Source organism: Ursus maritimus, unplaced genomic scaffold (assembly GCF_017311325.1).
Source record: "Ursus maritimus isolate PB19 unplaced genomic scaffold, ASM1731132v1 scaffold_1, whole genome shotgun sequence".
Lineage (NCBI taxonomy): Eukaryota > Metazoa > Chordata > Mammalia > Carnivora > Ursidae > Ursus > Ursus maritimus.
The window spans coordinates 10,966,289-10,993,078 of NW_024423343.1; the positions used below are offsets into that span (position 1 = coordinate 10,966,289).

The following is a 26,790-nucleotide window of genomic DNA, read 5'->3' on the forward strand; positions in this document are numbered from 1 at the left end:
CTTATTTTTTCAAAGATAATTTTGGTCCAGGGTCCTGAATCTAGGAGGAGCCTGTAGATTGGGGTAAGAAAGGAGGCAATTTTTTCTTCAGAAGATTTGTAGACCAGCATTTTAATACCACCAAATTAAGAGATCTCATCCTCTCCGCGTGGCCAGATGGCTGCATTGTTAGAAGCTGCCAGAGGAAGGGATTGGCTTTCTTCTAAGATAAAACTTAAGTATATATTTGGTAATAGGAAGTATTCAAATGCCCAGATTTTAAAGGCAATTTGACATCATGCTTTTTGTTAACATTTTCTAAGCAGGATCTCCATATAGGATGGTTGCCTTCACAGGCGTTAGCTGACTTCAGGAGGGATGAGAAGGCTCCCAGCAGAAGTCAGAGACCCCAGACTCTGGGCTAAAGCCTGCTGCCATGCAGCCTCTAGCCCCATGATTTGCCCCTCCTGGACCCATAATGCAATGACATTTCTCAACTATCGTATTAACTCTCTGAAGAGTCCATGAAAAAATAAAACTGTCCACACACAATGGGAGTTTGCCCTTGGCGGTCACCATCAGTTCTTTCTCTCTGGTTTCAATTCAAAATGTCAAACCTAAATTCTGTACATGACAGTATTGCTTCTGTCTGACACTTTTTTTGTCTGACTTAAAATGGCTTTTGTCTGACTTCTACAGCAAATACATAATAAATATTTAAAACCATTTATTAAGTATAATTAAGTCACAAAAGAGGCTATGAATTGCAATCCACTTTTTTTTTTTAAAGATTTTATTTATTTGACAGAGAGAGACAGTGAGAGAGGGAATGCGAGCAGGGGGAGTGGGAGACGGAGAACCAGGCTTTCCCGCTGAGCAGGAAGTCTGATGTGGGGCTTGATCCCAGAACGCTGGAATCATGACCTGAGCCGAAGGCAGATGCTTAACGACTAAGCCACCTAGGTGCCCTACTATTCACTTTAAATTATTTATTTTTCTCTTGTTTTACTACATTTTAATGTTAACCTTTTTCTCACAGTGGCTTGCACCAAAATGCATCTCTTTTTTAGGATTTTGTTTGAGAGAGAGAGAGAGAGTGAGCATGCATGGGGGGCAGGAGCAGAGGGAGAAGGAGAGAATTTGGAGCAGACTCCAAGCTGCACAGGGAGCCTGACACAGGGCTTGATCTCACGACCCTGAGATCATGACCTGAGCTGACACCAAGAGTCGGATGCCTAGCCGACCGCACCACCCAGGCACCCCTGCATCAAAATATATCTTAAATCACTCTTCATTAAAATTTCATAGTGAAATATTACTTTTAAACATGCCTACAAGGTCCTCTACTTATGAAAAGGGACTTGTAGTGAAATAAATAATGGTGTTGCTTGACTAAATAATCCATAATACTAAGCAGAGAAAGCAGCATATCGCCTATGGACATTAAAACGGTTAGGATGTACTAGTAACCTTTGAAGACTATTGTATTAGATTGCGTAAAAGCCAAAATCATACAGGGGCGTCGTTTTCTCCGTGATACTTATTCTTCCAACATTTTATTTAAAAACTAATAATGACAGAAGAGAGGTATTTGCATTTGAAAGGTACATACAACCACAAAATTGGCTTTTAAGTAGGCAAGAAAAGAGGTGTCTATGTTCTCCCGGTGATGATTTTTGTTCTCATCTGCCTCGGCTGAGTACGTCTGCAGATGGTCTAAACAAGGACACGTGCAGACACAACACGAAATGCAGTTTATGTGAAGAGAAAGGAGCTTCCATTGCAAGAAAAGTGTTAATACCTTTTCAGTGTATTTATTACCAATTATGGTTCTCAACTTTTGCCTTTTTCTGGTTTTTAGCAAACCCTTATTCATGGAACAAAGAGGCCCATCTAAGTACTTGAAACAGTACCAACTGCTGGGTGAACATTAGTTCGGTTAATTCTGTAACTTCTCTATCTATTCCCTTATGTCCTGATTAGAAGAAAACTTTGCTTATTGACACTACATAAATAAGGAAAATAACTAGTACAGGGGTGCTGTCCATGATGACTGAAACAGCGCTTCCACTCCAAGCGTGCACATGTATTTACCAGCATTTATTGAGCACCTACAAGCGCCAGCTTTGCTAAACACTAAGAACTCAGGGCCTGCCTTCATGAGTAAACAATCTAGTGAAGGCTGAAGGGAAATAAACTATGTTCAGGGGATTAATAAGTAAACACACATACTTAAAAAACATTTTCACTGGATCATTCGGTATATTTGGATTTGCACACGTGGGCATTTGACAGATAACTCAATAGCATCACTCCAGACTGAGAAGAAGAGTCAACACAGAGAAGTTACGTCTTTTTCCCAGTTGGCTGGTATCTCCAACATACGGCCTCAGCCTCCCCGCCCACGGCATTCTCTCCAGACCCTAATGGACCCCTTTTGACACACAGCCCGTAGAACCATAATGCAGAATCTTCCAGGCTTTAATATTTTAGTCTCATAGAACACTTGCCCCAAGCCCCCAGAAGCTTATTTTCAACTTCCATTACCAAAAGTTTCCTTATAACCTCCTGCAATAACACAGGGAGCAGCCTCACTTGTTGGGAGAGAAATTCTAACCCTCAGGTCTTTCTCAACTTTTATTCACAGGGAGCACAGCATAAAATTATGATTTCTTCTTTACTCCAACTCTTTAAAATGTCTGCTGAATTATGCCCAGAATCTTCATAGTGTAGAAAGAAAGGCATATTGCTCACCAACTTTGGCCTCACTTCTGGAATTTCTCTAGGCTGTGACTCTTGCCTTGGACTTCATGGCCTCTGTCTCCTCCTTCTCTTCACCTTGTGCTTAACTCAGAGCCTTTTTCTGTCACTCAGCAGGTGCTGATCAGGGGGAAATCATCCATATATTGTTTGTGCCATTTTAAATGTGTCCTGCCTGCTCACTGCTCACCTTGAAGCCTTCCCTGAAATGCTATTTGTGATTGAGCCCGTTCTCCCATCTTCATATCCAACACTTCGTCCTGTCACTTCGTAATACTTAATAATGGGCTTCATAGATTTAAGGAATGTGTTCTACCTCCAGACCATAACTCCCTGAGAGTAAGAACAATACCTTGTATTGTTTGTCTTCTCAGAATCCAGCATCAAAACTATATCCCTCAGAAACATGGAGCTTTGTCCTCGCCTCAACTTGCACAACCTCCTACCCCACCCCCACCATTCCCCAGCCCTTCTGGACACAAACTTGTCACATTGTCCACTTGGAGTTCGGTGTTAGTGGATGCCTAAATCTCAGTAAAGATCCCAAGGTCACAGAGAGTGAACATATGAAGAGAGCAACACGACACAGACCACTTCAGCATGCTGTGGATTTACTATAAAACCATCAAAGCTGAAGATTCAGGGCTCGTCAGGTGCACAGGCTGCACTCCCGCAGCTTACATCGCTATATGTTTTTATGAAATTTTCAAAAAGAAAGACATTTTAACTAAAATTACCTCCTTCCAATCAGACTCCCACTATATCTTATTATGTCGAGAGTCATTGGAGTAACCGCAAATGTGTGTGGGGTCTGACTGAAGGGAAATTGGGTGGGGTTGTGTTTACACGAGATATATTTCTGTGGCTTGAGGCCACATTAGTGTACAGTGGAGCGATTTCTAACCAGGCACAGGTAGTAATGGCTCGCAGGAACACTTTTACCATCGACAGTGGGAACTCAGTCAGACGTGGAGACATGAAGGTATCAGCTCAGAGACGGTTTCACAATATAAGGTATGTCCTGCTGTTTCCAACACTAGAAATATGTAGATGGTGGATAGAAAACAAGATTTATGTGCCAGAAACTAGTCTGTGGAGAATTCTTTCAGTCATCAGATATGTGAACTTACAAACACAAGACTGGGCTTCATTGATGCCTGGTCAACACGGAAGTTCTCTCCTGGAAGAAATTTATTTGATAGCACTGAAAATTATAATTGCACCATGCATTTTTTTTCTTTTTTAATGGAGCTCAAACAAAAGAGAATTTAGCCAAATTCTCATGTTTGTAGAGCACAAACTTATGATAGTATTACAAGCAGTGAGTATGCCTATAATAACTCATATATGAAAGAAATATTAGAGTGGTTTCCCACTGAATTTGACAACTTGGAAAATGCATAAGATATTATCAGTAAAGGTTTGTAAAGCTGAAAAACATCAACCGACAATATTAGAATAAGACTGAATTATCTTTCTGTTTTATCTAGAGAAAATGTTGTAAAACTGCTGTCATATGAAGAGTTGATCAAAGAGTATGGAGCCAAAAATGTAGGGAACAAGTATTATGGAGATGTATTGGGCAATAGGTTTAATTTTTTTTTGGAAGTTGTCATGTTTGTGATATTTGTCACCCTTTTTAGTTTTTTTTAAAGACTTTATTTATTTATTTGACAGAGATAGAGACAGCCAGCGAGAGAGGGAACACAGGCACGGGGAGTGGGAGAGGAAGAAGCAGGCTCATAGCAGAGGAGCCTGACGTGGGGCTCGATCCCATAACGCCGGGATCCCGCCCTGAGCCGAAGGCAGACGCTTAATCGCTGTGCCACCCAGGCGCCCCTGTCACCCTTTTTAAATTCGAGATTTGTTGTGATTCCTTTTCTCCTTCTAAATGAATGAATATTCACCTTCTCATCTAATTTAGAATTTTCAGTTTTGTGGCTCCTTTTCCTTTTTAAAAAAAGATTTATTTATTTAGTTGGAAGAGAGAGGAAGAGAGAGAGCGTGCTCAAGAGAGAGGGGGGAGGGGCAGAGGGAGAATATTTTCAAAAAAACTCCTGCTGAGCCTGGAGCCCAATGTGGGGCTTAATCTCACAACCCATGAGATCAAGACCTGAGCCAAAATCAAGAGTTGGAGGCTTAACTAACTAAGCCATCCAGGCACCCCTTATTGTTCCTTTCCTTAAAGAAGTTCTTCCACTACTAAAAATAAAGAAATTTAAAGAAGTTCTTCCAAAATTGTATGTATATCAGGCCCTAAAAACCTGGATCATCCTCTACTAGAGAGATATGGAAAGATAAAAGTGTCAAGTATAATCAAGTGATTGGTTTGTGTCTGGCTTTGTTCTAGTCTTGGCCCAGCTAGCAAGTGTGGAGGGTTTCTTCCAAATGTAGGCAGAGTTCCACCTCACAGCCCAGAATGAATAGAGAGAAAGTTCATCTTCAGAGAACAACAGACAAAATCAGAGGGCAGAGAAGTAGTTACTCTAGATGCCTCTCCTTGGTCTCTGTGTTACCGTCTCCCACTGTGATGAAAGATAAGAGCCTTGTGGTGCCAGGTCAAGGTAACACACCTTTCCTTAAGGTGAATGGAAGACTGTCTAATCAGTTCAGTAAATGCCTTCCAGCTGCATGTTATTCAAAGCCACTGAATATGAACAGATATTGAACCAGTTTTCCGAGGGCAAAGTTTCAATATTGTATGAATATTCACAAACTGCTCTAAACCATGACCTCCTTCCAAGCACCATCTACTATTCATGCCTCTCTTGGTGCTGCCCCCTGAAGGAACGTATGCCCGGTTCCTGTTTAACCATTCTGTTAACCCAGTGGAGAGAGCCTCTGAGTGAGAATGTGGTTGGCAGTTCGTGCCCCATCTTCCCCCGAATGCCCATCGGGTTGTTCTTAACAAGCAGATACTGCATCCTAGAGATGTGCTGCAAGGATATTGTGAGTTCAGAAATCCAGAAAACCTTCCATTGGGGGAATAAAACAGTAGTGAGCTTTACACCATAGCAATGTACAACTACTGCGGTTGTTAAAGACTTACCCAAAATCTTTCAATTATGTTTTTTTAACCACGAAAAGAGAAAGGATGGACTCAGAGAAACCATGACCCTAAACAACTGAAATCGAAAGGCCTCGTGTGCTTCCAAGCATCTACACAAGTCCAAACATCTGACTAAGTATCCAAATAGTTAATGTCGTCAGTTTTATATGGGCAAATTAGCTTGTTAAGAGTAAAAAACTTGAATCACTCTGTACACCTGAAACTGATGTAACATTGTGTCCCAACCCTACTCAATAAATAAATAAGATTTCAATGAAGTTAAATTTATTTATTTATTTATTTATTTATTTATTTATTTAAAGGGAAAGAAAAAGAATATATCTCAGTTCTTTGTGTTTTTAAGTTGTCTTCTCCCCATCTCCACGCAAATGCCCATAGTAGATTTTTTTCTATGAGCTGTGTTTGAGATTTAAACTACAACAATTCTCTTCTTGTTGTTCTGAATTATCTTTTAAGATTGTCGCTTTAGTTTCATACTCTAGCTTATTCAGACATTTATTTAAGATGACTAAATGGAGGCAAACTATACAACAGGATTAAATAAATGAATGAAAACCACGAAACAAAGAGAAATCCGTTTATCTTGCACTGGATTGAAAATGAAAGGAGAAAGTGGGGGAATGAGAAAAAAAAAAAAGAAATGGAGAGAAATGTTCAATGCAATTAAAAAGAGAGGTTTAGAGTATTACAAGTCTTTTCTCCTATTTCATGAGATTCGATAGTCCTTTATAAGCCTGAAGATTTTGTTGTGACTTACATTGACTTGAATCCATAGAGACCGTTTCGTTTGTTGGGCCATGAATGGAAGACGGTGTGCAGTGGCATCAGGGGAATGTGACTTGGGTGTTAGAGGTTTGCACCGAAGCCCAAACGTACAGTGGCAATTTCTGTACCAGACCCACTGTACAAAATGTGCAGGATTCTCAAATCATTTGCCCGAAATGGATTCCATGCTTTCTTTGAAAACAACTGCCAGGTTTTTCACTTACTTGGCTATTTTGGGGCTTTTTCCTAGGTTTGCTTCGTGAACCTGGATGTGAACAAGGATGCGTGCAGCACGGAGCACCTACAGCAGGTAACACTGGGACCATGGGCTCTCAGGGAGCTCATGACCAAGGCTGGCTGCACCAGCCAGAGAGCTGACATAACTTCATCTGTCAATGGCGCTCATTCAGCTGGTGACTCTTTAGTCGGTTGGCTTCATCAGGATTCATTCCCTGCACCTTTCGCTCCACTTCCCATGCAGGTTGCCTTCCTTATACTTGTGAAACTTGCTTTCCCAAGATAACAGAGCTGCTGTCCGAACTGGTGCTTTCCCCCCACCCCCAGGGCCTGAGAGTGGCTTTCTCTGCCCCCACCTCCTCTGCTCTCAAACACCCTGCCTGAGATGATGTTTCCAATGCTTTTCCAAACCTGCTTGATACCAGCCCGCCCTTCTTTGTGGCTCTCAGGTCTGCTCCTTCCTGCTGCTTTGATCAACTTCGGTTTCCCAGCCCTACTCTCACCTGGGGCTCAGACTCTGAGCTCTGCCGCAGCTATATGTTCCAAGCTCATCCAAAGTCGGGAGCATCCTGATGTAAATCCTTGACAACACAAGAAAACTTAAAGGGCCCCTCAGTCCTCTGGACTAGAGTCAATAAGGGGTCTGGTAGGAAGAATTAATTGGTGTGATATGATTATCCTTTCATATCCAAAGCTGAAGATGGTTCGACCTCACTATTTGGTATAATACAGTGGTGTAATAGACACCATTTGCAGCTTGACAATCAGAAGTGTAGGCCTGCAATTACTCAATCATTCCTGTAATGTTTTTTCCTTGACAAGACAGCACCAGCTTCTCAAACCCAATTGCCCGTACAGGTGCTCCATTATAGGTTTTCACAGAGCTTCAAATGTCATTCATCTATGCAGTCCTGGAGGAATCTTTGGGGGAAAAAATTGTACATATGATTTCATTTAATGGACTTATGATGCAGACAGAGTCTGTCAGAGAGACCAGGAGAGACCAAAGCAAGTTGGCATCTTAAGGCCTGGTGTTTGAAGATTTATATGGGTGATTTGAGACGGTCTTCTGCTATGGCTAAGAGTAGAAACTTGGCACTGATTTAGCTATATGAGCTTGTGTAAACTAACCTCTGGACCTCAGGCTACTTATGTAGAAAAAGAAAGTAATAATGGTACCTAATCCATGTGGGGGTGTTGTGGAGATTAAGTGTACTAAGATGTAACATGTATACAGTCTTTAGCATAGCACCTAGTACATAGAGTAAAATCAATATTGGAAATTATTTTATTATTGATATCACTATTATTGACTTTGTTAGAACAGATGATTATTAGTCAACACATCTCTATTACAAGAGTTAAAAGGAAAAATTTTTTAAAAAATCCCTACCAGATATACCTGTAGTGTGATATTAATTATTAAATGTCTACTCTGGAAAAGTTAGAACTAAAAGAGTTTTTAAAGCTTTATGTTTAAGTAATTTTCTATTCCAATCTAAACCTTTATGCTTCAATTTCACACAATCTTTTCTAGTAATAATCTTAGTAGATTAAGTAATCAATCATTCGCGTGAATTATGTATTATTTTTGCAAGTAAATAGTTTTGGGGTAGTGTTTTGGAGGTGAAAAGAAATCATCTAAACTAACTAATTTCTTCCTCTCCAGAAATTGGTCAATGTTTCACCAGATCTTCCAAAACTTATCAGCTCCATGAACGTCCAACAGCCAAAAGAAAATGAAATCGTCCTTCTAAGCGGGTTAACATCTGGGAATCTCCAGGCAGATTTCGAAGTTTCACAGGTAAGAGATGTAAGCTCTTGATAAAATATTCACTAGTGATAAGTTATCTGTGGTCAGCTCTTGGCATAAGTCAATATGAACCACAAACAGATGCTACATGTAAGCTCCCATAGCATAGGACTCCAAAATCTCTTTGTAATCAAGAACAGTCCAAAATCTCTTGTAATCAAGAATAGTCTTCATTTGTATTTCTTCTAAATATTCCATTCAGAGTTTGACAGAGCTTCCCTTACCTTAACTCCTAACATTTATTTTATTAACTTCTCAAGTTCATGATGTTAACTTGCACTTAAACTAGAGCAGACACACTGGACATTGACTGGTTAGCTCGGTTTTCTTCAAATCTATTAGATAATCAAAAGCAGACTGATCTTCTGTTTCACAAACAATACCAAAATTCTAATTTATACCATATGGTCCCAGAATCCTAGCATTTCTTCTTTCTTCTTATATTTATTTCTTAGGATATACCAAATGAGCCAGGCAAATGAATACAGGATAGCAACCCTACGGATGGAAAGTGAGTTTCCTAGAAAGAGTAAAGTGAGTGAGTGAGTCCTTAAAGAGTAAAATTCCTAGAAGAAATGAACGTTGCTAAAAAATAAAGCAGGAATTCAGATACTATTAGGGTACCGATGTTCGTTGTTATTAGATAAATCATTATAACATCCTTTAAATGTTTACAATTATAAATTGTTTAGTCGATTCACAGAAATAAATATTTGATTTGCAGAAGCAAATGTAAGATTTCTGAAGGTGCGCCGTATCAAAGATCATGGATCTTCCCAAATAAGACCTGCTGATAGTGCCACTACCACAGCAACAGATTAAAATGATGAACATTCGTTTTCCTCCAGTTGTTCTTTCTTGGGTTTTAGTTTTGCTGGAAAATTTTAAAATATTCTTTTATTTTTCAGTCCTTCAAAATAGCAAAAAACTCAGAAATCCACCCACTATTTCCTGCATCTAGTCCAGATGCTTTGTAAAAATGTGCACACAGACTATTACAATTCAGTAATCAAATTTTATAGAAAAGGGGCACCTGGGTGGTGCAGTCGGTTAGGCTTCCAACTCTTGGCTTCAGCTCAGCCCGTGATCTCAGTCAGTGGTGATCTTGGTGTCCTGAGATCAAGCCCCGTGCCTCTCCGTGCTCAGTGCAGAGTCTGCTTGGGATTCTCTCTCCCTCTCCCTATGCCCCTCTTGCTCATGCTCTCTCTCTCTCTCTCAAATAAATAAATAAATATTTTTTTTAAAAAAAGACTAGAACAAAAATTTCTCCTGGTTCAATCTAATACCACATTTTCTTAGTGGGAAAATTAATCACCTGAAAAGAGGAAACAGAAATGGTTCTAAGTGCCTTCTCTTTATATTGGGCAGAACTATGATGACCAAAAGTAATTTTCAAATCTAAGTTTTAAAAGAGTAACCAGGCCTATTAGGATTTGTAATTAAACATGACAGAAAATTGGATTATGTATAAAAGGAATGTACCATCTCATGTAACTAGAAAGTATAGTGGGTAGATTATTACAAGGACTTGAACAGTGTATTCAGGACATGGATTTCCCCTTGTGACCTCTTTTCAGCTTTCTCTCTCTTTACCTGCTATCAGACAGTCTCTTTCCAGGAGGAGGCACTATCCATTTGGGTTCAAGTTGAGCAAGAGTGAATGTCTCCTCCAGGTGGTTCATAGCAACGTTTAATTGTGTTCTATTGGCTCTCATGTGTCGTGTGCCCATTCCTGAACTAATCACCATGGCTTGAGGATTGCAATGTTCCGATTGGCTAGGCTGGGTCACATGATCACCTCAGAGTTTGAGGTGAATTAACTCCATGTAAATCATTTGGACTGTGAGTAGGCCAGAAAACGGTGCTCTACACGGTATGAAAACCAGAAGAAGATTGAATGATGTTGTGTCACAAAAGCAACACAGATGTTAATTGGGGTCAGGAAAAGTCAAATTGCCCAGCACTCATTAAATATCATCCATCAAAAACATACTTAACATTCTGCATACTTTTCCTAAGAGCTGTCAAGAATTGCCTATGAATTGTAGCACTCTTAAATATTTCATTACTCTCTATCCCAGGAGTCCCCCTCACTTCCTACACACCACTTCACCCTTCTGCAGTCTCCCAAAGGCCTACCGCATTTTCTAGGTATCACAGTCCATGTGTTTTAATAGATCTGCGATGTTGGGCAGCATATCAATATTGAATCCCATGTTAGCCAACCATAGCCAGGATCTAATTGTTTAGGGATAGTCTCAATTTGGCTACTCTGCCTCAGGAGAATTACTTACCTGTTAATCCAAAAGTTGTCATGGAGATATTGGCACAGGCAACTTGAGCTGGGTTAATGGGGGGAGTCTAAATCAGTCCCCAGGGCGTAGCTATCATTCCCAGTGACCCTGTGAAGAAGAGAATCAACAAGCCACTTGGCACACCTTTGAGCCAGGAAATTACAATGCCAAAGATTTTCTGTAGTCCAGATAACAAGTTACCTCACTTCTCTCAACGATAATTTCCTATTCTATAAAATGGAGATTAAAAAAAAATACCTTTACTCCATTCTCAGAGACTGGTCATATTGATTTAATAAAAAAATATAAAGATAACTTGAGAAGGACTGTTCAAATGCAAAGTGTTGTATTTTCTTTCCATGCCTATAAAAGTGAAGGAAGGTGAAGTAGAACGAAAATGTTATTTAAAGAAAATAAGGCCTGCCTGGGCTTCAGTCAATTAAGCGTTGGATTCTTGATTTTCTCTCAGGTCATCATCTAAGGGTCGTGCACTCAAGCCCCACGTAGGGCTCTGTGCTGGGCATGGAGCCTGCTTAAGACTCTTTCTTCTTCCTTCTCCCTCCACCCCTCCCCCCCTTCTCTCCCAAATAAGATACCAGGTGGTCTACTATGTACCCCAAGAGTAATCATCCATTTACAAACTGGCTAGACTCCTTTGGGGAAGAGAAGTACAATATTGTCGCAAGGACAATGTAGAGAGTGCTTCTTCTGCCTCCTGAGGAGTTTCATTATCTATGAACAGTTTTCTCTTTATTTATTCATGCCTTCATCTTTCCAGCTCAGCAAATGACCCTATGGCTTTTTTATATTGCTACATTATTTTACAATTAAATTGTACAACTGAAAAAATATAAGAAACTATTCATAATATACCTCATTCATTCATGTATAAATATTATACATACAGTAAATATTTGTCGAATGAATGAATATACTGTATACTATAAATGTTTAGCACTTTCTAGGTGCTGAGGATAAGTGGTAAATAAGTTGGACGTCTTGCTTTTAGGGAGCAACTGTCTTAGTTTGGCATTCTCTTTGACCTGATTTCTTGTGGATATTATTAAATATATATAAACACATGCAGAACTATCCATACATAGGTGTCTCAAAAGACTAATGAATAGAGGGGCACCTGGGTGGCTCAGTTGGTTAAGTGTCTTACTCTTGATTTCGGCTCAGGTCATGATCTCTCAGGGTTGTGAGATTGAGCCCTGCGTCTGGCTCCATGCTGAATATGGAGCCTGCTTAGGATTCTCCCTCTTTCCCTCTCCCTTTGTCCTTCCCCACCTTGTGTGCTCTCTCTCCCTATCCCTCTAAAAATAAAAATGAGAGATTGAAAGAGAGAGACCAATGAATACCAGTGAACATCAAATGAGAAGTTGGCACAACAGTTATATTTTCCTTCCTCAAACCATCCTTAGTAGATCCTTAGGATAAGGCTCTAAAATATCTTAAGAAAAATCATCATGACAACAACCAATAGTCAGGTAAAATACTGGAAGTGGAAAATGCAAGTAAAATCAATTATTTTCCCACAGAAGAAAATTTTTTTCTGAGATGCATATTATGTACAATAGTAAGATGTAGTCCTGTGTCTGTCTTTCTATGAGATGAACACGTAATTTTGCTGGGCATGCATGAGTTCGAGCAGGTCCAGGTGCAAACCACCCTTCTTTCCAAATTGCACGTCCTCAGTGAATATTGGACTTTTGCTGATGAGAACGGGAAGCCACGGGGAGAATTGGAAATGACACAGGAATCAGAGTCCAACAGGCCTGGATTGGGGATGCTGGCTCTTCCACTTTATATTTGTGTAACCTTGAAAGGATCAGTTAGCCTTTCTGTGCCTGATTTCTCCTCTGTAAAAGAGTAATGGCACCACCAACATCATAGAAATAATGTTTGCATTAAAGGTAATAAGATAGTCAAAGCACCTACTAGACTACAATAAAAATTACATAATAATTCCTGCCATCATTTTACAGGCTGTATTGTCTAGCCTTCATTTACCTAAGACTCCTAGCATATTTATTTGCTTTCAAGAAGATTGTTAAGAAAATATATTCCAGGGGCGCCTGGGTGGCACAGCGGTTAAGCGACGGCCTTCGGCTCAGGGCGTGATCCCGGCGTTATGGGATCAAGCCCCACATCAGGCTGTTCCGCTATGAGCCTGCTTCTTCCTCTCCCACTCCCCCTGCTTGTGTTCCCTCTCTCGCTGGCTGTCTCTATCTCTATCGAATAAATAAATAAAATCTTAAAAAAAAAAGAAAAGAAAATATATTCCTTCTGTGAATGCAATAGCCATGGAACATTGCACATTTAATGCAATCCTTTCTCTAAGTTTATTTTGAGGTATTACTTACCTGTTCATGTTGATTTGTTAATATCTCTTTTGATTCCTGCCACAATATAAAAAATATAAAAATATATAATATATAAATATATAAAATCTTATGTTATATATATTTAATCTGAATGATATGAAATGACCAATATGCAACCATTTTTACCTATAAATATGGTAACTTCATTTGGTTCTACTTTATAATTATTTTTATTCATGTCTGATCCACTGGTAGTATATTGTTCCCCACCCCCCAGTGCCCATTCCCCATCTAATTCATGTTTGTACCTCCTAGCATACCTTGCTAGACACCCAAACACTATCTTGTAAATTTCAAGTTAGTGTATTATGTCCGAACTCAGTGGGAATAAAATTAATCAAGCCAGCTACTGTCACTCTACAGCAATAGTTCCTCGTCATTATGGAGGATCTCAGACCCTATGTTAATTTCATAAAAGCTACAGACCAGTGCTTCTCAAATGTTAATGCATGTAGGAATCACCAAGAGATTTTTCTTGAAAATGCAGATTCTGATTTACTGGATCTGAGGTGGGTCCTGAGATTATAGATTTCTAACCAACTGCCAGGTGATGCCAAGTCTGCTAGTCTACAACCCACACTTTGAAAAGTAAGGTTATGAGCCCCCTTCCTTGAAAAACAGACCTAATTACATAAGCACATAGATCAATTCTGTTTCTGAGCCCCTTAGGCCCCTTGGAGAAAGACTGGATTTTTCATTTTGTAATCAACTGTCCTGGAATTACTCTAATTATAATATTCAACCAAAAAGATTAATAAATGATATTTTTGTAAGAAAAAGATATACTACTTTCAGAAATACAATATGGATGTCTATGCGTATGTATTTCTCTGCATGTACACATAATTACCCCTTACACACACATGGACTCAGACTCAAGAATTCCAAAATGTCAAGTTAACTAGGATTAGACCCAATGAACTCTTTTTTTTTTTTTTTTTTAAAGATTTTATTTATTTATTTGACAGAGATAGAGACAGCCAGCGAGAGAGGGAACACAAGCAGGGGGAGTGGGAGAAGAAGAAGCAGGCTCATAGCAGAGGAGCCTGATGTGGGGCTCGATCCCATAACGCCGGGATCACGCCCTGAGCCGAAGGCAGGCGCTTAACCGCTGTGCCACCCAGGCGCCCCAGACCCAATGAACTCTTAATTGCAGATAAGCATATGATTTAAATAATCCTTTTTATAAGATTAACATTTATACATAAACTATTTCCCCCAAACATTTCAAATTCCACTTTGATATAAATTTATTTAGCTTTCTTCTCCCCACTAACTCCTGTTTCCATTCAAAGAATTTTGTTAAAAATTACTATGAATCAGCATATTGTTCCTTTTATAAAAATAAAAATCCCAATGCGCAAGATATGTTTGTAATTTACTAGTCATCTGTGCAGGAGCAATTGAAACTTTTATTGGTATTCTAATGAACAACCATATGGATAGCAAAAAGTGTGCAGTGGAGAATAAGGATATGGTCTGTCGCCCCAGAACAGAACAGAATTAATAGGTCTCACAGGGATGCCATCCAGTGATTTGGGCCTCCTTTTCACTGCTTTCCTCATACACCGCCCATTTAGAGATAATCAGTGCTCTTCCAGTGGATTTCTTTATACTCCATTGTGTCTGCTTCTTCGGAGGAGTAATACGCAGTATAAATTCTAACTGTAGTTATATAAATACTAAATACTGGCAGAGGCTTTACTGAACACCACCAAGGCAGGAAAAGATCTTGGTCGGAGAAACTGGGACTCAGGTTAATCAAGAAGGGTGCCCAAGACCGGCCTCCACATTCCCCTCAGCTTGCCTAGACTTCAGACAGGCTTCCTCCTGACCTGAGGCACTGACGCCCTTGTCTTAGAACATTTACTTTAGAAAACATCCTTAGGAATCTCTGCCCCTTTGAGATGTAAATCATTTGAAAAGCCTCAAGCCAAGTTTACAGCCCAGGAGTGTCTTTTTCTAAGACCTAAGAACCATCAAAGCCACCACCCATATAAGATACCTTATATCTCTGAGGTAAGATCATCAAAGAAGATCATGTCCCTTTCTCTGTGGAAGGATGGGAGCCTAGGTTCAGTATGAGCCTGACTCCAATTTGCAAAACCACCACCTGCCATGCAGATATAAGAACATTTGCTTTTCCTCTGGTTAAACCAATCAGCAAGCACAGACAGCCTGCAGCCCTCGGCACCAGCTCTTAAAAGCCCTTGAGCCTTTTTTTCAGGGGAGCTGTGGTCCCACTCAGTTCTGGGCCCTCTCAACTAATTTAAGAGCTTCAGAGAAAGTCTTCCTAAACCTGCTTAAGTTTGCCGGGTGCCACTTTTGCTTTGACAGGAGGCAACAGAAATACGTTTTGCAACTGGTCTAGTTTCCCTGAAGTCAGACTTTCTCCTAGGTACCCTGTGTGCCCAAATAACACTTGAATTTTTTTTTCTAGCAATGCATCAATCGAAGCCCAGAAGATAATCCAAATATCTTAAAGGTCCCCCACTGCTTGTAACAAGAAAGACTGGTGGAAGAAGAAAGGTCGGAAGCTATGGTCTTTATTTTCTCTTTTAATAAATGTCTTTTTTCCTCTCTACTTTCAGTGCCCTTGGCTGCCAGATATCTGCTTGGTCCAGTGTGCGAGAGGGAACAGGGCAAACAGTACCAACTGCATCATCTTTGAAATCAACAAATTTTTGATCGGTCTCGAACTGGTGCAGGAGCGGCAGCTCCATCTGGAAACCAACGTCTTAAAAGTGGAGGATGACACCAACTGCTCCCTGTCTTCAATCGAGGAGGACTTTCTCACCGCCTCCGAGCACTTGGAGGAGGAAAGCGAGGTGGAAGACTATAGGAACGGTGAGAACTGCACCATGAAACAAAGGCACATTCTGGAGTTAGTCACCCCCTAAAAATGAGTGGAATTTCAGGAAAGTTTCAGGCCATGTCTGTTTGGCTGACACATCACAATCTTCACGTACCGAGTTTAGGGAGGGCAGGAGAATAACAGACCACCAGTGAGGATGTTGACTCGTGGACTTAGACTCAGTGGTTGGATGGCTCCATTTCCCTAAAGATGCCTTGGGGACGCTGAAGGACAGCCTGCCTGCCGAGAGACTTTGACTACCACAGGGAGGAAAGTTATCTTCCCTGAGACTTCCATAAAGCCACCTATTAGCTGAAGCCAACTTAAACTGGCCTAATTCTAGCACTGCCTCCTCGAGGCTGTGATGCCTGGGTCGGTTACCTAGCCCTTCTGAGCCCCAGTTTCTTTATCTAGTATTTGGAAGTGTAACAGTGCCTCTAGGACTGTTACATTTACTATATTCAGCTGTATGTATTTATGACATTTACCTGTTATTATGGTAAGGACAGAAGGAAATAACCCAGGAGAGTACCTCGCACTTAGCATTTATTCAGTTTTGATTGACTGATTCAAAGAGCTCGGTGAACGATGTGTTCCTCTTCCCCACTCTTAGCCACAGAGGAAGGGATACTGCAGATGCTGTTGTCAGTCCCTGGGACAAGTCCTACCCAAACTTCAGAGCAAAGTTTTGCAACAAAGCTTACTATGGAGGTTGCTGTAAACATTCTTCCTCCTCCTTCCATATGCACTGGGAAGCTCCAAGATGCAACTGTCTGTGTTACTTTTCCCATGAGCCATGGAGAGAGATGAGCAGGGGTGCCTGGGTGGCTCAGTTGGCTAAGCATCTGCCTTCAGCTCAGGTCATGATCTCAGGGTCCTGAAATCAAGCCCCTGCATCGGGCTCCCTGCTCAGCGGGGAATCTGCTTCTCCCTCTTCCCCTCTCCCACCCCCTCGTGCTCTCTCTCACTCTGCGCTCTCGCTCTCTCTCCCAAATAAATAAATAAAAATCTTTAAAGAAAAAAAAAAAAGAAGAAAGAAAGAAAGGCGATCAGCACTCAGCGCCCCCCCATGCCATCTTCTCCCACTCTAGTGCTGACATTTATATCCCACATTGAAAACCGTTTTGTTGAGTCGGGTTCTAAAACAAAACTGAAAAACTTTTTCAGATTCATTTGTCTTGAAGGAACATTCTAAGTGCTGTTTTAGGGGGGAAAAAACCCTGATGCTATAAGGCGATTTTTAAAAAGTAATTGTTATTTTAGACTCATGAGATCCTATTACCCAAAAAGTAAAGTGAGCCCTCATTTTGTCTTCTCTAGGTTATGAAAATATAAATGTCTCAGCTCATGGTTTGGAAAGCAAAAAACCAAAGGAAACCACTCAGGAGGAATGGAATTACAACAAGGAAAAGTTGTTTTATGCTTTGGGAGACAAATATATTGGCAAATACCATCCGACAATGAAAGCAGAAGGATCTCTGGAAAAAGTAGCAGGAGACACCACTTCGCAGAGCCTCGGTGCATCGGCCGAGCCGTCAGAATGGAAAGGAGAAGCTGGGCAGAATGAGAGGCCAGCCACAAATTATTATTATTCAGAAAATGTTAAAGGTCACGTGGAAAAATCGCAGGCACCATATATTCCAGGAGACGCTTACTTCTCCAGGATGGTTAAGAACGGTGGGGCTCCTGTATATGGTGCCCTCACTGAGCATGACAACAGCTTAGACCCAGGGGACCGTGAAGATGGCACAAACTCCCTTCCTCCCAAACAAGACGGAGAAGCCACAGCTGGCGAGTATGCTACAAATTTGGCAGAATCCGTGCTGCAAGACGCCTTTATTCGGTTGTCCCAGTCTCAGTCTACACCACCCCAGGAATCAGCAGTCAGTGTCTCCGTCGGAAATGCTCTGCCACCCAGTGGCTGTTCCGCAAAAGGTATGGTGGTCCCTCGGTCGTGGAATGAGCTCCCCAAAATCGTCATCGTCCAGAGTCCAGATGGCAGTGATGCCGCCCCTGAGGCGGGCATCGCCTCGTGGTCTGAGGTGGAGGTCTCCATTGAAACCGCAGGTGTCCTTTCTGGAGAGAACTCCAGCAGACACCCTCAGAGTGCTCTAGAAGTCGCATTGGCTTGTGCGGCCACTGTGATTGGAACCATTTCCAGTCCTCAGGCCACAGAAAGGCTCAAAATGGAGCAAGAATCTTCGGTTTCAACCCATCCAATGGGAGGCAATGAATCGCTGCAAACTCAAATATCCCAAGTACTCAAGGAGCCCTCCATCAGTGAATACTCCTTTCCATCTGCTCTGTGTGGCATGACGCAGGTGGCGAGTGCCATTGCTGTGTGTGGCTTGGGTGAAACAGGAGAGGCGAAGGCTCCGAGTGACCTCTCGTGTGCAGCTGAGGCCTGTGCAGCGGTCCCCCCACCTTGCAGTCTGGCCACAGCGGGGAGCATGGAGCTGGGAAATGAGGCGATTGCTCGGGCTTTGCTCAAGGAGGCTGCTGTGGTTTTAACAAGGCCCGACCCCTGCAGCAGCGTTGGAGACCTCATGGAATCAATGAGCCAGAGAATCATAGAAACTGCTTCAAAGCCTCAGACCTTGTGTGCAGAAAATGTCCACAGGGATGACCTGGCACAGACCCTGTCCAACGTTATCCTGAAGCATTCCATTGAGGAAGCTCACCAGAAAAACAAAATAATTGATGCCAATGATAGCAGGCATTCACCTGAAACTCGTGACACCCTGATGGAAAGTGCAAATCAACTGCTCTTCCGTGTGATATGCTTCACATTCAAGAAGATGAGTCATTTTGTACAGCCTGGCGGAAGCCCCACTGCCCTCGCTAATGAGACCATCAGCTGGACAGAAGCGGAATTAGGCTGCCGGCCACCTGATCAGGCTGCTAGTCTAGCATGGACCAAAGCCATTGACTATTCCAGCAACTATCCACTTAGCAGTCCGCGTAGCACTAGTCTTATTATCAATGAAGTGGTTGATAATGTTTATCTGAAGCAAGATAGTAAGGGCCCAGCGAAGCCAGGCCTCTTCCAGAACCCTATGCTGCCATCTGAATTGCCCTGTAGTCCCAGACTGCCTGAGGCTTCAACTGCTAAAACACCCCCCGGAGAAATACATCGAAAAGGAACAGCGGGAGAAGATCCGAACAACCCTCATCAGATGCGCTGGCACAATGAGAATGCGTACAGAGCCCCCTCGGAGGGAGAAAGGACACTGGCAGTGGGCAAGGGCCGCAGAGGTTCCCAGGAGGCAGAGGACAGCGCCATTGCAAATGCCCAAGAGAAGTATCATCGTGCCTCCCTTGTAGGCAATGAAGTTCAAGTGAACCTGTCTTTGTTAGGGAATGACTTGCTGCTTCCTGCTCAATCCGTGCCACAGGCAAAACACGCTGATATATACTGCATTACAGACTTTGCGGAAGAATTAGCAGAGATGATTGTCTCCATGGCAACTGAAATCGCAGCAATTTGCCTTGACAACTCAAAAGGAAAACAACCCTGGTTTTGTGCATGGAAGAGAGGGAATGAGTTTCTGGTTACCCCCAACGTATCCTGCCGGTCCTTGAAGAGGAGGAAGGAAAGCCAGAGCAGTGGGGCCACGGTGAGGAAACACAAGCCCCCAAGGCTCAGCGAGATCAAGAGGAAAACTGATGAGCACCCAGAGCTTAAAGAGAAGCTGATGAACAGGGTTGTGGACGAGTCGATGAGCCTTGAGGACGTCCCAGATTCTGTCAATGTTTTTGCAAACGAAGTGGCAGCCAAGATCATGAACCTAACAGAGTTCTCCATGGTGGACGGCGTCTGGCAAGCCCAGAGCCATCCCCGGAACCGGTTGCTCAGCGGAGACAGGTGGAACCGGCTGAAGGCCTCCAGCTGTGAAAGCATCCCAGAGGAGGACTCCAACGCCCAGGCCTATGTAAATAGCCTGGGTTTAATGAGCACCCTAAGTCAGCCAGTTAGCAGGGCCAGCTCTGTCTCCAAGCAGTCCAGCTGTGAAAGCATCACTGAGGAGTTTTCCAGGTTCATGGTGAACCAGATGGAAAATGAAGGAAGAGGGTTTGAGTTACTGCTGGATTACTACGCGGGCAAGAATGCCAGCAGCATCCTGAACTCAGCCATGCAGCAGGCGTGCCATAAAAATGACCACCTCAGTGTGAGGCCAAGCTGTCCCTCAAAGCAGTCCAGCACCGAGAGCATAACCGAGGAGTTTTATAGGTACATGCTGAGGGACATTGAGAGAGAAAGCAGAGACAGCGCCTCCTCTAGCCGAAGCAGCCAGGATTGGACAGTCGGCCTACTGTCACCCTCTCTGCGATCCCCATTGTGTTACAGGCAGTCGTCCATGCCAGATAGCAGATCCCTGGGTGCCAGGCTGACGGTGAATGTACCCATCAAAGCCAACTCTTTAGATGGCTTCGCTCCAAACAGCCAGCAAGATTTCCTAAGTGTACACCCAGGCAGTAGCGCTCCCTCCTCGGGTCTCTGCAAATCTGACTCTTGCTTGTATCGGAGAGGCGGGACTGACCAGATCACCAGCATGCTAATTCATGAGACGTGGGCAAACTCAATCAAGGCCCTCATGCGGAAGAACAAAATTATAGTGGATGATGCCGGGGCAGCTGAGGCCGAGCCTGTTCCTGGTGGCTCTCCCCTGCAAGTGGAGAAATGTGCAAACAGACCAGCTTCAAGCAGAGTGCAAAGGGGGCCAACTCGTCTCGTTCAAGAGTCTGTTGATAACCCAAGGAAACACTCCATTACCGAAAGCAAACATTCCCCTGTGTCATCTCAGAGCAAAGCTGCTCCTCTTACAAACCACAACAGTTTAGATTCTAGAAGGGAAACGTCTTCATGCCATGGGGCTGTGCCTATCAACTACACCAGGCGGTCACTTTGCTCAAGGGAAGTGCCCTTAATTCAGATTGAAACAGATCAGAGAGAAGAGTGTGTCGGAGAACCTGAACACTCCCCGTCTAGAAGCAGCCCCCTACAGGAAGCAGAGGAGCATTTGAAAGATGAAAATGTCTCAGATGTGATAAGGGATGGAGACGCTGCCGTGAGTGCCTGCCAAAACCCTAGGTGAGTGAATGACCCCTTAGACTAGACAGGGTGCGTGGGACTGGAGTTTGTATCTTAATTAGTATTTATTCTAAATCCTAGGGACTTTATTGATGCAAGAACTGAAATCCTGAGACAATAAATGACCTCCCTGGGTTAATATGCACTTATAATAGAAAGTTGGAAGTAATTTTTTTAAACTTCTAAAACAAATTGAGTTCATCTATATAATGGAGGAAATAAAGTTTCATTTTCCCCATGAAAATTAATACCCCATACGATGTTACCTTTTAAAATTTAGTCATGAAAATTTTCAAGCAAAAAGGAAAATTATGTCAACTTATCCATTTGAAAAAAGTTAAATTTAAATAAATTTTAATATTGGAATCTGACATCAGATATTTTTTTAAAAGATTTTATTTATTTATTCGACAGAGTTAGAGACAGCCAGCGAGAGAGGGAACACAAGCAGGGGGAGTGGGAGAGGAAGAAGCAGGCTCATAGCGGAGGAGCCTGATGTGGGACTCGATCCCAGAACGCCGGGATCACGCCCTGAGCCGAAGGCAGACGCTTAACCGCTGTGCCACCCAGGCGCCCCTGACATCAGATATTTTAGTATCATTTTTCTCTATCATCTCTCCATTCAAATGTTATTTGCAAGGACGCTATGTTCCAAAATCCTGGACCTTTAGATGCATGGGATAATCATGGCAGTGTTGCCAAGCAATATTAGAGTATTACTATTTCAATAGTTCCTTTCCAGAAAATTGTAATGTAAGTGAAAATGCATTTTGAATTTGAGACAAAGGAATTATTTCTGTCTAGGTGCTTAAGGAAGAGTCAATCCTTTTATAAGTCCCCTTTTCTGTAGAAAATTCATAATATTCTTGACTATGGGACCATTGTATCATTTAAAAATTTATTATTCGAGTTTAGTTGACATACTACATTATTTTAGTTTCACGTGCACAATACAGTGATTCAACCGTTCTACTATACATTACTCAGTGCTCACAAATGTAGTCCCCGTCTGTCACCAGACAATGTTACGATAGTACTACTGGCTGTAGTCCCTAGGCTGTACTTTTCATCTCCATGACTTATTTATTTTATACATTTTTATCTCTAGTGAGATAAGATAGAAAAAGAAACTCGAAATTAAGCTACAAGCCTTGGAAAACATAAGCTGAAGAAACAGCCTATGTAGTCTTTTCAGAGACATACGCCTATTGTACAAAGAGCCTGTTAGTTTTAAATGTTTAGGTGAAATAAACAAGTTCAACACAGTCTTCATCAAATTTCAGCTGCTCTAGAAAATCCCTAATCCCTCCCCACCTCTACTAGGGAGGAAGAAGTGTGCTCCTTATCACTATAGGGCGTCATTACAAGGAGTGGGGGGGGGGGGTGGCGAGCCAGGTGAACTGAGAATTTTCTTCTTAGCACTTACTGCTGAGAACTTTCCAATTGAATTAAATCCTGAAGAATTCAAGGGGAAGAAGAACATGAAAACTTACAAACAAAAGAACATAAAGTTAAACAAAATGAAATATAGGCCAAGCTCACCAAAACAAGTTCATATATATCAGTAATTCTCCAGCTCTAGACAATAATTATCAAAGTCTTATAGGAGTACCATGCCTCACTGTAGTCACCACCTCCAGGGAGTATGGAGAAACAAGTTTTTAAAAGTGATCAAACAGTCGAAGAAACCAAATAACCGAACGTGAGATACATGCAAATGGAAAGTCTTATTTTAGATTCCAGGTGCCTGACTTAGAATCTTCTTCAACGTTATCATAAACCAGCCAAGATTTTTAGCCAAACAAAGTTACCTAGTTAGGGAGCATTTATGAACTAGTAGTTTAACAAGATTTGTGGCTGTAGGCTTAAGTGAAATACTGATTGCCACTGAAGTGAAATCATATTCATTATACAATTTTGAGGGAAATGTCACTAATATGATGCTTAAAATAGGTACAACCTGGAGACTTCCAAAAAATTGGGGAACTATGCATGAATACATAAAGCCTCCCACTGATTTAGATTTATATTCCATAAAGGACCCAAGCACGCATTCTCTCAACTCATAATACGGACTTCTGATTTGGTTTTCCAACGACCAAAGAAAAAAGAATATAGAATCATCAGTCTTAGAAATTCAAGAGCTGAATCTGCTTCCAAAACATAAGGACATTTAATATATTTTTCTTTGTGAAGCAATATGAAGAATTATTCTAGAACTCCACTAACTAACCTTGACCAAGTTCCCTAATCTCTCTGTCAGTTTACTCACCTGTGGGGATAAAGCTCTTAACTCAGGGCCTGGCCCATTAGAAGTACTCAGTAAATGTTTACTTTATGGTGGTGGTGGTGGTTGTTGTTGTTCAGGGTTAAGGTATATGATTGCCTTTATTTCAAGAGATGTTTTTTTTCCCAAGAGAAACCTGTTATAAACAGTATAAACAGTGTGAAAATTCTGTTAAAACAGAATTACTAAGATTGACAAGGGAGAATTTAGTTATATTTAGATCACATTTTCTAAGCTCAGGGTTGTTAATAGGGGATTTGATATGTCAAAATACAGAACTCGGTTCTCTGTGAAATAGTTCCTGCCACCTTACACACAGAGGGAAGACGGTGACACAGACACTCCTGATTCTGTTTGGCCATAGGGAAATGTTATGTCCTGAAAATATTTTTTGGCTACTCTTTGAAGGATACTTTCATAATTCTGCTAAAAACTTCATAAAAGCCTAACATACTGAAATAAAAATTACTTTCTTACTTTTTTCATTTGAAAAAAGAGTAACAATTTCAGAATTCATTATGGAAGCCATGCCCAAATGGAAACAACTGTTGTATTTGAAGCTGCCACATTTGTCCAGATACCTGAGTAATCCCTCAATTATAAAGAAGGTAAATGATTTAGGATAGTCCAATTCTTGATTTCTGGGAAAATAGTACCTTATTGATGAACAGTAATGTGTTCTTCACTCAGCTGCCCTCTCTGAGATTATCAAAGAGCAATTATATAACTTTTTGATAATTTGAGAGCACAAGGTATAAACACCAAGCTGAGAATTCTGAGCATTCACATGTTGCCCTGGTTGGCATAATCTGGTTTTTTAGAAGTATATTTTAAACAATTATTCATCCAATAAATATTTGCATGTCCATTCTATGATGCACACTGTCCTTGGGGCTAAACACACAATAGAAAATAGAGTTTAGAACCTGTCGTCATAGTTCCTACATACCCAGTGGGAGAGAAGACAATACGCATGGAAAGACCGATTGGGAAAAGATAATTACAGTGTGTTAGGAGAGGAAAATAAAAAGAATAATGTGATGGAGAACAACTGGTTGGGGAATGTGGTTACTTAAGACAGAATGTGGGCATTTGGATGAGACCTAGGGGAACAGAGGGTGCCAACCATGTAAAGAATTGAAGTGGAAGGTGTACATTTGTGTTTCAAGCAGTACTGGTGTTCTAACTAGCCTTAAAAATCCTCCCACCACACACCACCTAGAAATCCCACATTAATTAAATATTGTAAATATCCTTTTGAATACAGGGCTGACCTTAATGATGATGAAAATCTCAGAAGATAATGAAAGGATATAGAAACAAAAGTAGGAAACAAAAGTAGTAATTCTGTGTTTGCTCTTGAGGTTTGCCAGTCTCCCTAACCTACAAGTTCATTTTCTAAAAGCTAGTGAAAACTGGGAAATAAGACTGTGGGTCCATGAATGGTGAAGACTTAGAAATGACACCAACCTTCATATCCTGAAGGGTTACATCCTCAGAAAAAGTACAATCTTAGTAAAAAGTTCACTCACCAGAAAGGGAGTTGATAAGAAGATGTATTTTTTGGGGTTAGGGCCCTCGGTAGAAGGGGGAAAATCCTCTAAGAATTTATAACCACAGCTTCCCTAATGCATACGTGAGGTTCTAACTTACACCATCTGTGTGGTCCAGAAAACCCCAAGTTGGTAAATTAACTTAATGCAATCTCAGGTTAACAGCACTGTGAGACCTTGGCAGAGACAACAGTGAATCTCTGGGTACTTAAGCCCAAGTCTCAAAAGATATCAATAGATAAATTCCCATCAAATAAGGGCTCAGAAACTCAAATCGAAGATACACAAGGAATCAGAGCACTGTGAGCAAGACTCAGTACAAACACAAAATAGTAGGATTAGCCCTCATAAGGATTTCAGATATAGGAATTATTAGATACAGAATATACAATAAATATATCTTAAATATTTTTAAAAATAAGGTATATAAACCAGGAGCAAGGAATAAGCTATAATTAAAATAGAATAAGGTAGACTTAAAAATTAGTTAAATACTACAAGAGATGACAAATATAATCACTGAAATTAAAACCTCTATTATAAAAAGTAATTACTAAAAAATAAAACCATTGAAATAAAAGCTTTAATGTGTGCTTGCAATAAATGTGAAAGGACTTTGGTTTCCACTCTTATGGAATAACTGAAGGTAAATTTACCCTGCTTCTGTAAACAACTAGAAAAATGGGCAAAATATATGAAACAATTGTTGTCAGAAATTGTACAACAAGCAGCACTTTGAAAGAGGGAAACAAACATGGTGACCCCAATAATTGCCCAAATCTCTGCCTAGATTATCTTTTCAGGCAACAATGCAAAGTGAACAAACTTAAGCAGAGCTCGAAAGTCACTCAGTTAAGGAGTCAGAGATTAGAGGGTGCTACACAGAGAAAGAACTCTAGAAGTCTACAGAGAGATCCCCTTGAGCCTGTTGCTGAACACTAAACCAAGCATGTATAAGTGAAACCCCATGAAGCCAAATAGCTGTAAGCTGAAGAATTCCACAAGTTCATATGGAACTTGGAGAAGTTTATTTCCAACCAGCATAGGAGAGAATCCATGTAAAATACATGCAGTATTTAGCAGAGACCCTAAAATATCACACTAGAGAATTAAGGCTAAATTACCCCTAAAAAATAAAAGCTAATCTAAACTTGTTCTGAAAAAAAAAAACAACTTGAAAATAGACATTGAAAAGATCAAACTGAACTGAAGCTAATTTAACGTAGAATGAGTCTAACACACTTTAAAGAAATACAGCAAAATCCAGCATAAATCTATAGCATAAGATCCAATAAAATAATGTTTCACATACACTACAAGAGATGTTGAACTCCAGGAAAAAAACAGAGTTGCTGGAGGAGAGGTGGTTTGGGGGAGGTGGTAATTGGGTGATGGGCACTATGGAGAGCACTTGATATAATGAGCACTGGGTGTTATATGCAACTGATGAATCAATAAATTCTACTTCTGAAACTAATAAAAAATGTAAAAAATGCAAGTAAAAAAACAAAGAAGCAGAAAAATGTCACCCATAACCAATACGATACTCAGTCAATATAAATATATTCAGGAAGTAGAAAGATGATGAAATTAGTAGACAAGGACTTTAAATAGCTATTACAAACATGCTCCAATATTTGAAGGTACACATGAATATACAATTTGGTGAAAATTATAAACTCATAAATTGAGAAGTAAA

The 26,790-nt window shown here is 41.0% G+C and overlaps 1 protein-coding gene across 1 annotated transcript in view; it reads left to right on the forward strand.

Moving 5' to 3' along the window:
* The window catches only part of LOC103662855 (SPHK1 interactor, AKAP domain containing), a 129,351-nt gene that overhangs the window by 80,798 nt on the left and 21,763 nt on the right, over positions 1-26,790 (forward strand). Inside the window, exons 3-6 of the mRNA XM_008690562.2 lie at positions 6,825-6,884; positions 8,481-8,615; positions 15,897-16,152; positions 17,480-21,251. Coding sequence (XP_008688784.2) covers positions 6,825-6,884; positions 8,481-8,615; positions 15,897-16,152; positions 17,480-21,251 — 4,223 coding nt within the window. The remainder of the gene's footprint in view (positions 1-6,824; positions 6,885-8,480; positions 8,616-15,896; positions 16,153-17,479; positions 21,252-26,790) is intronic.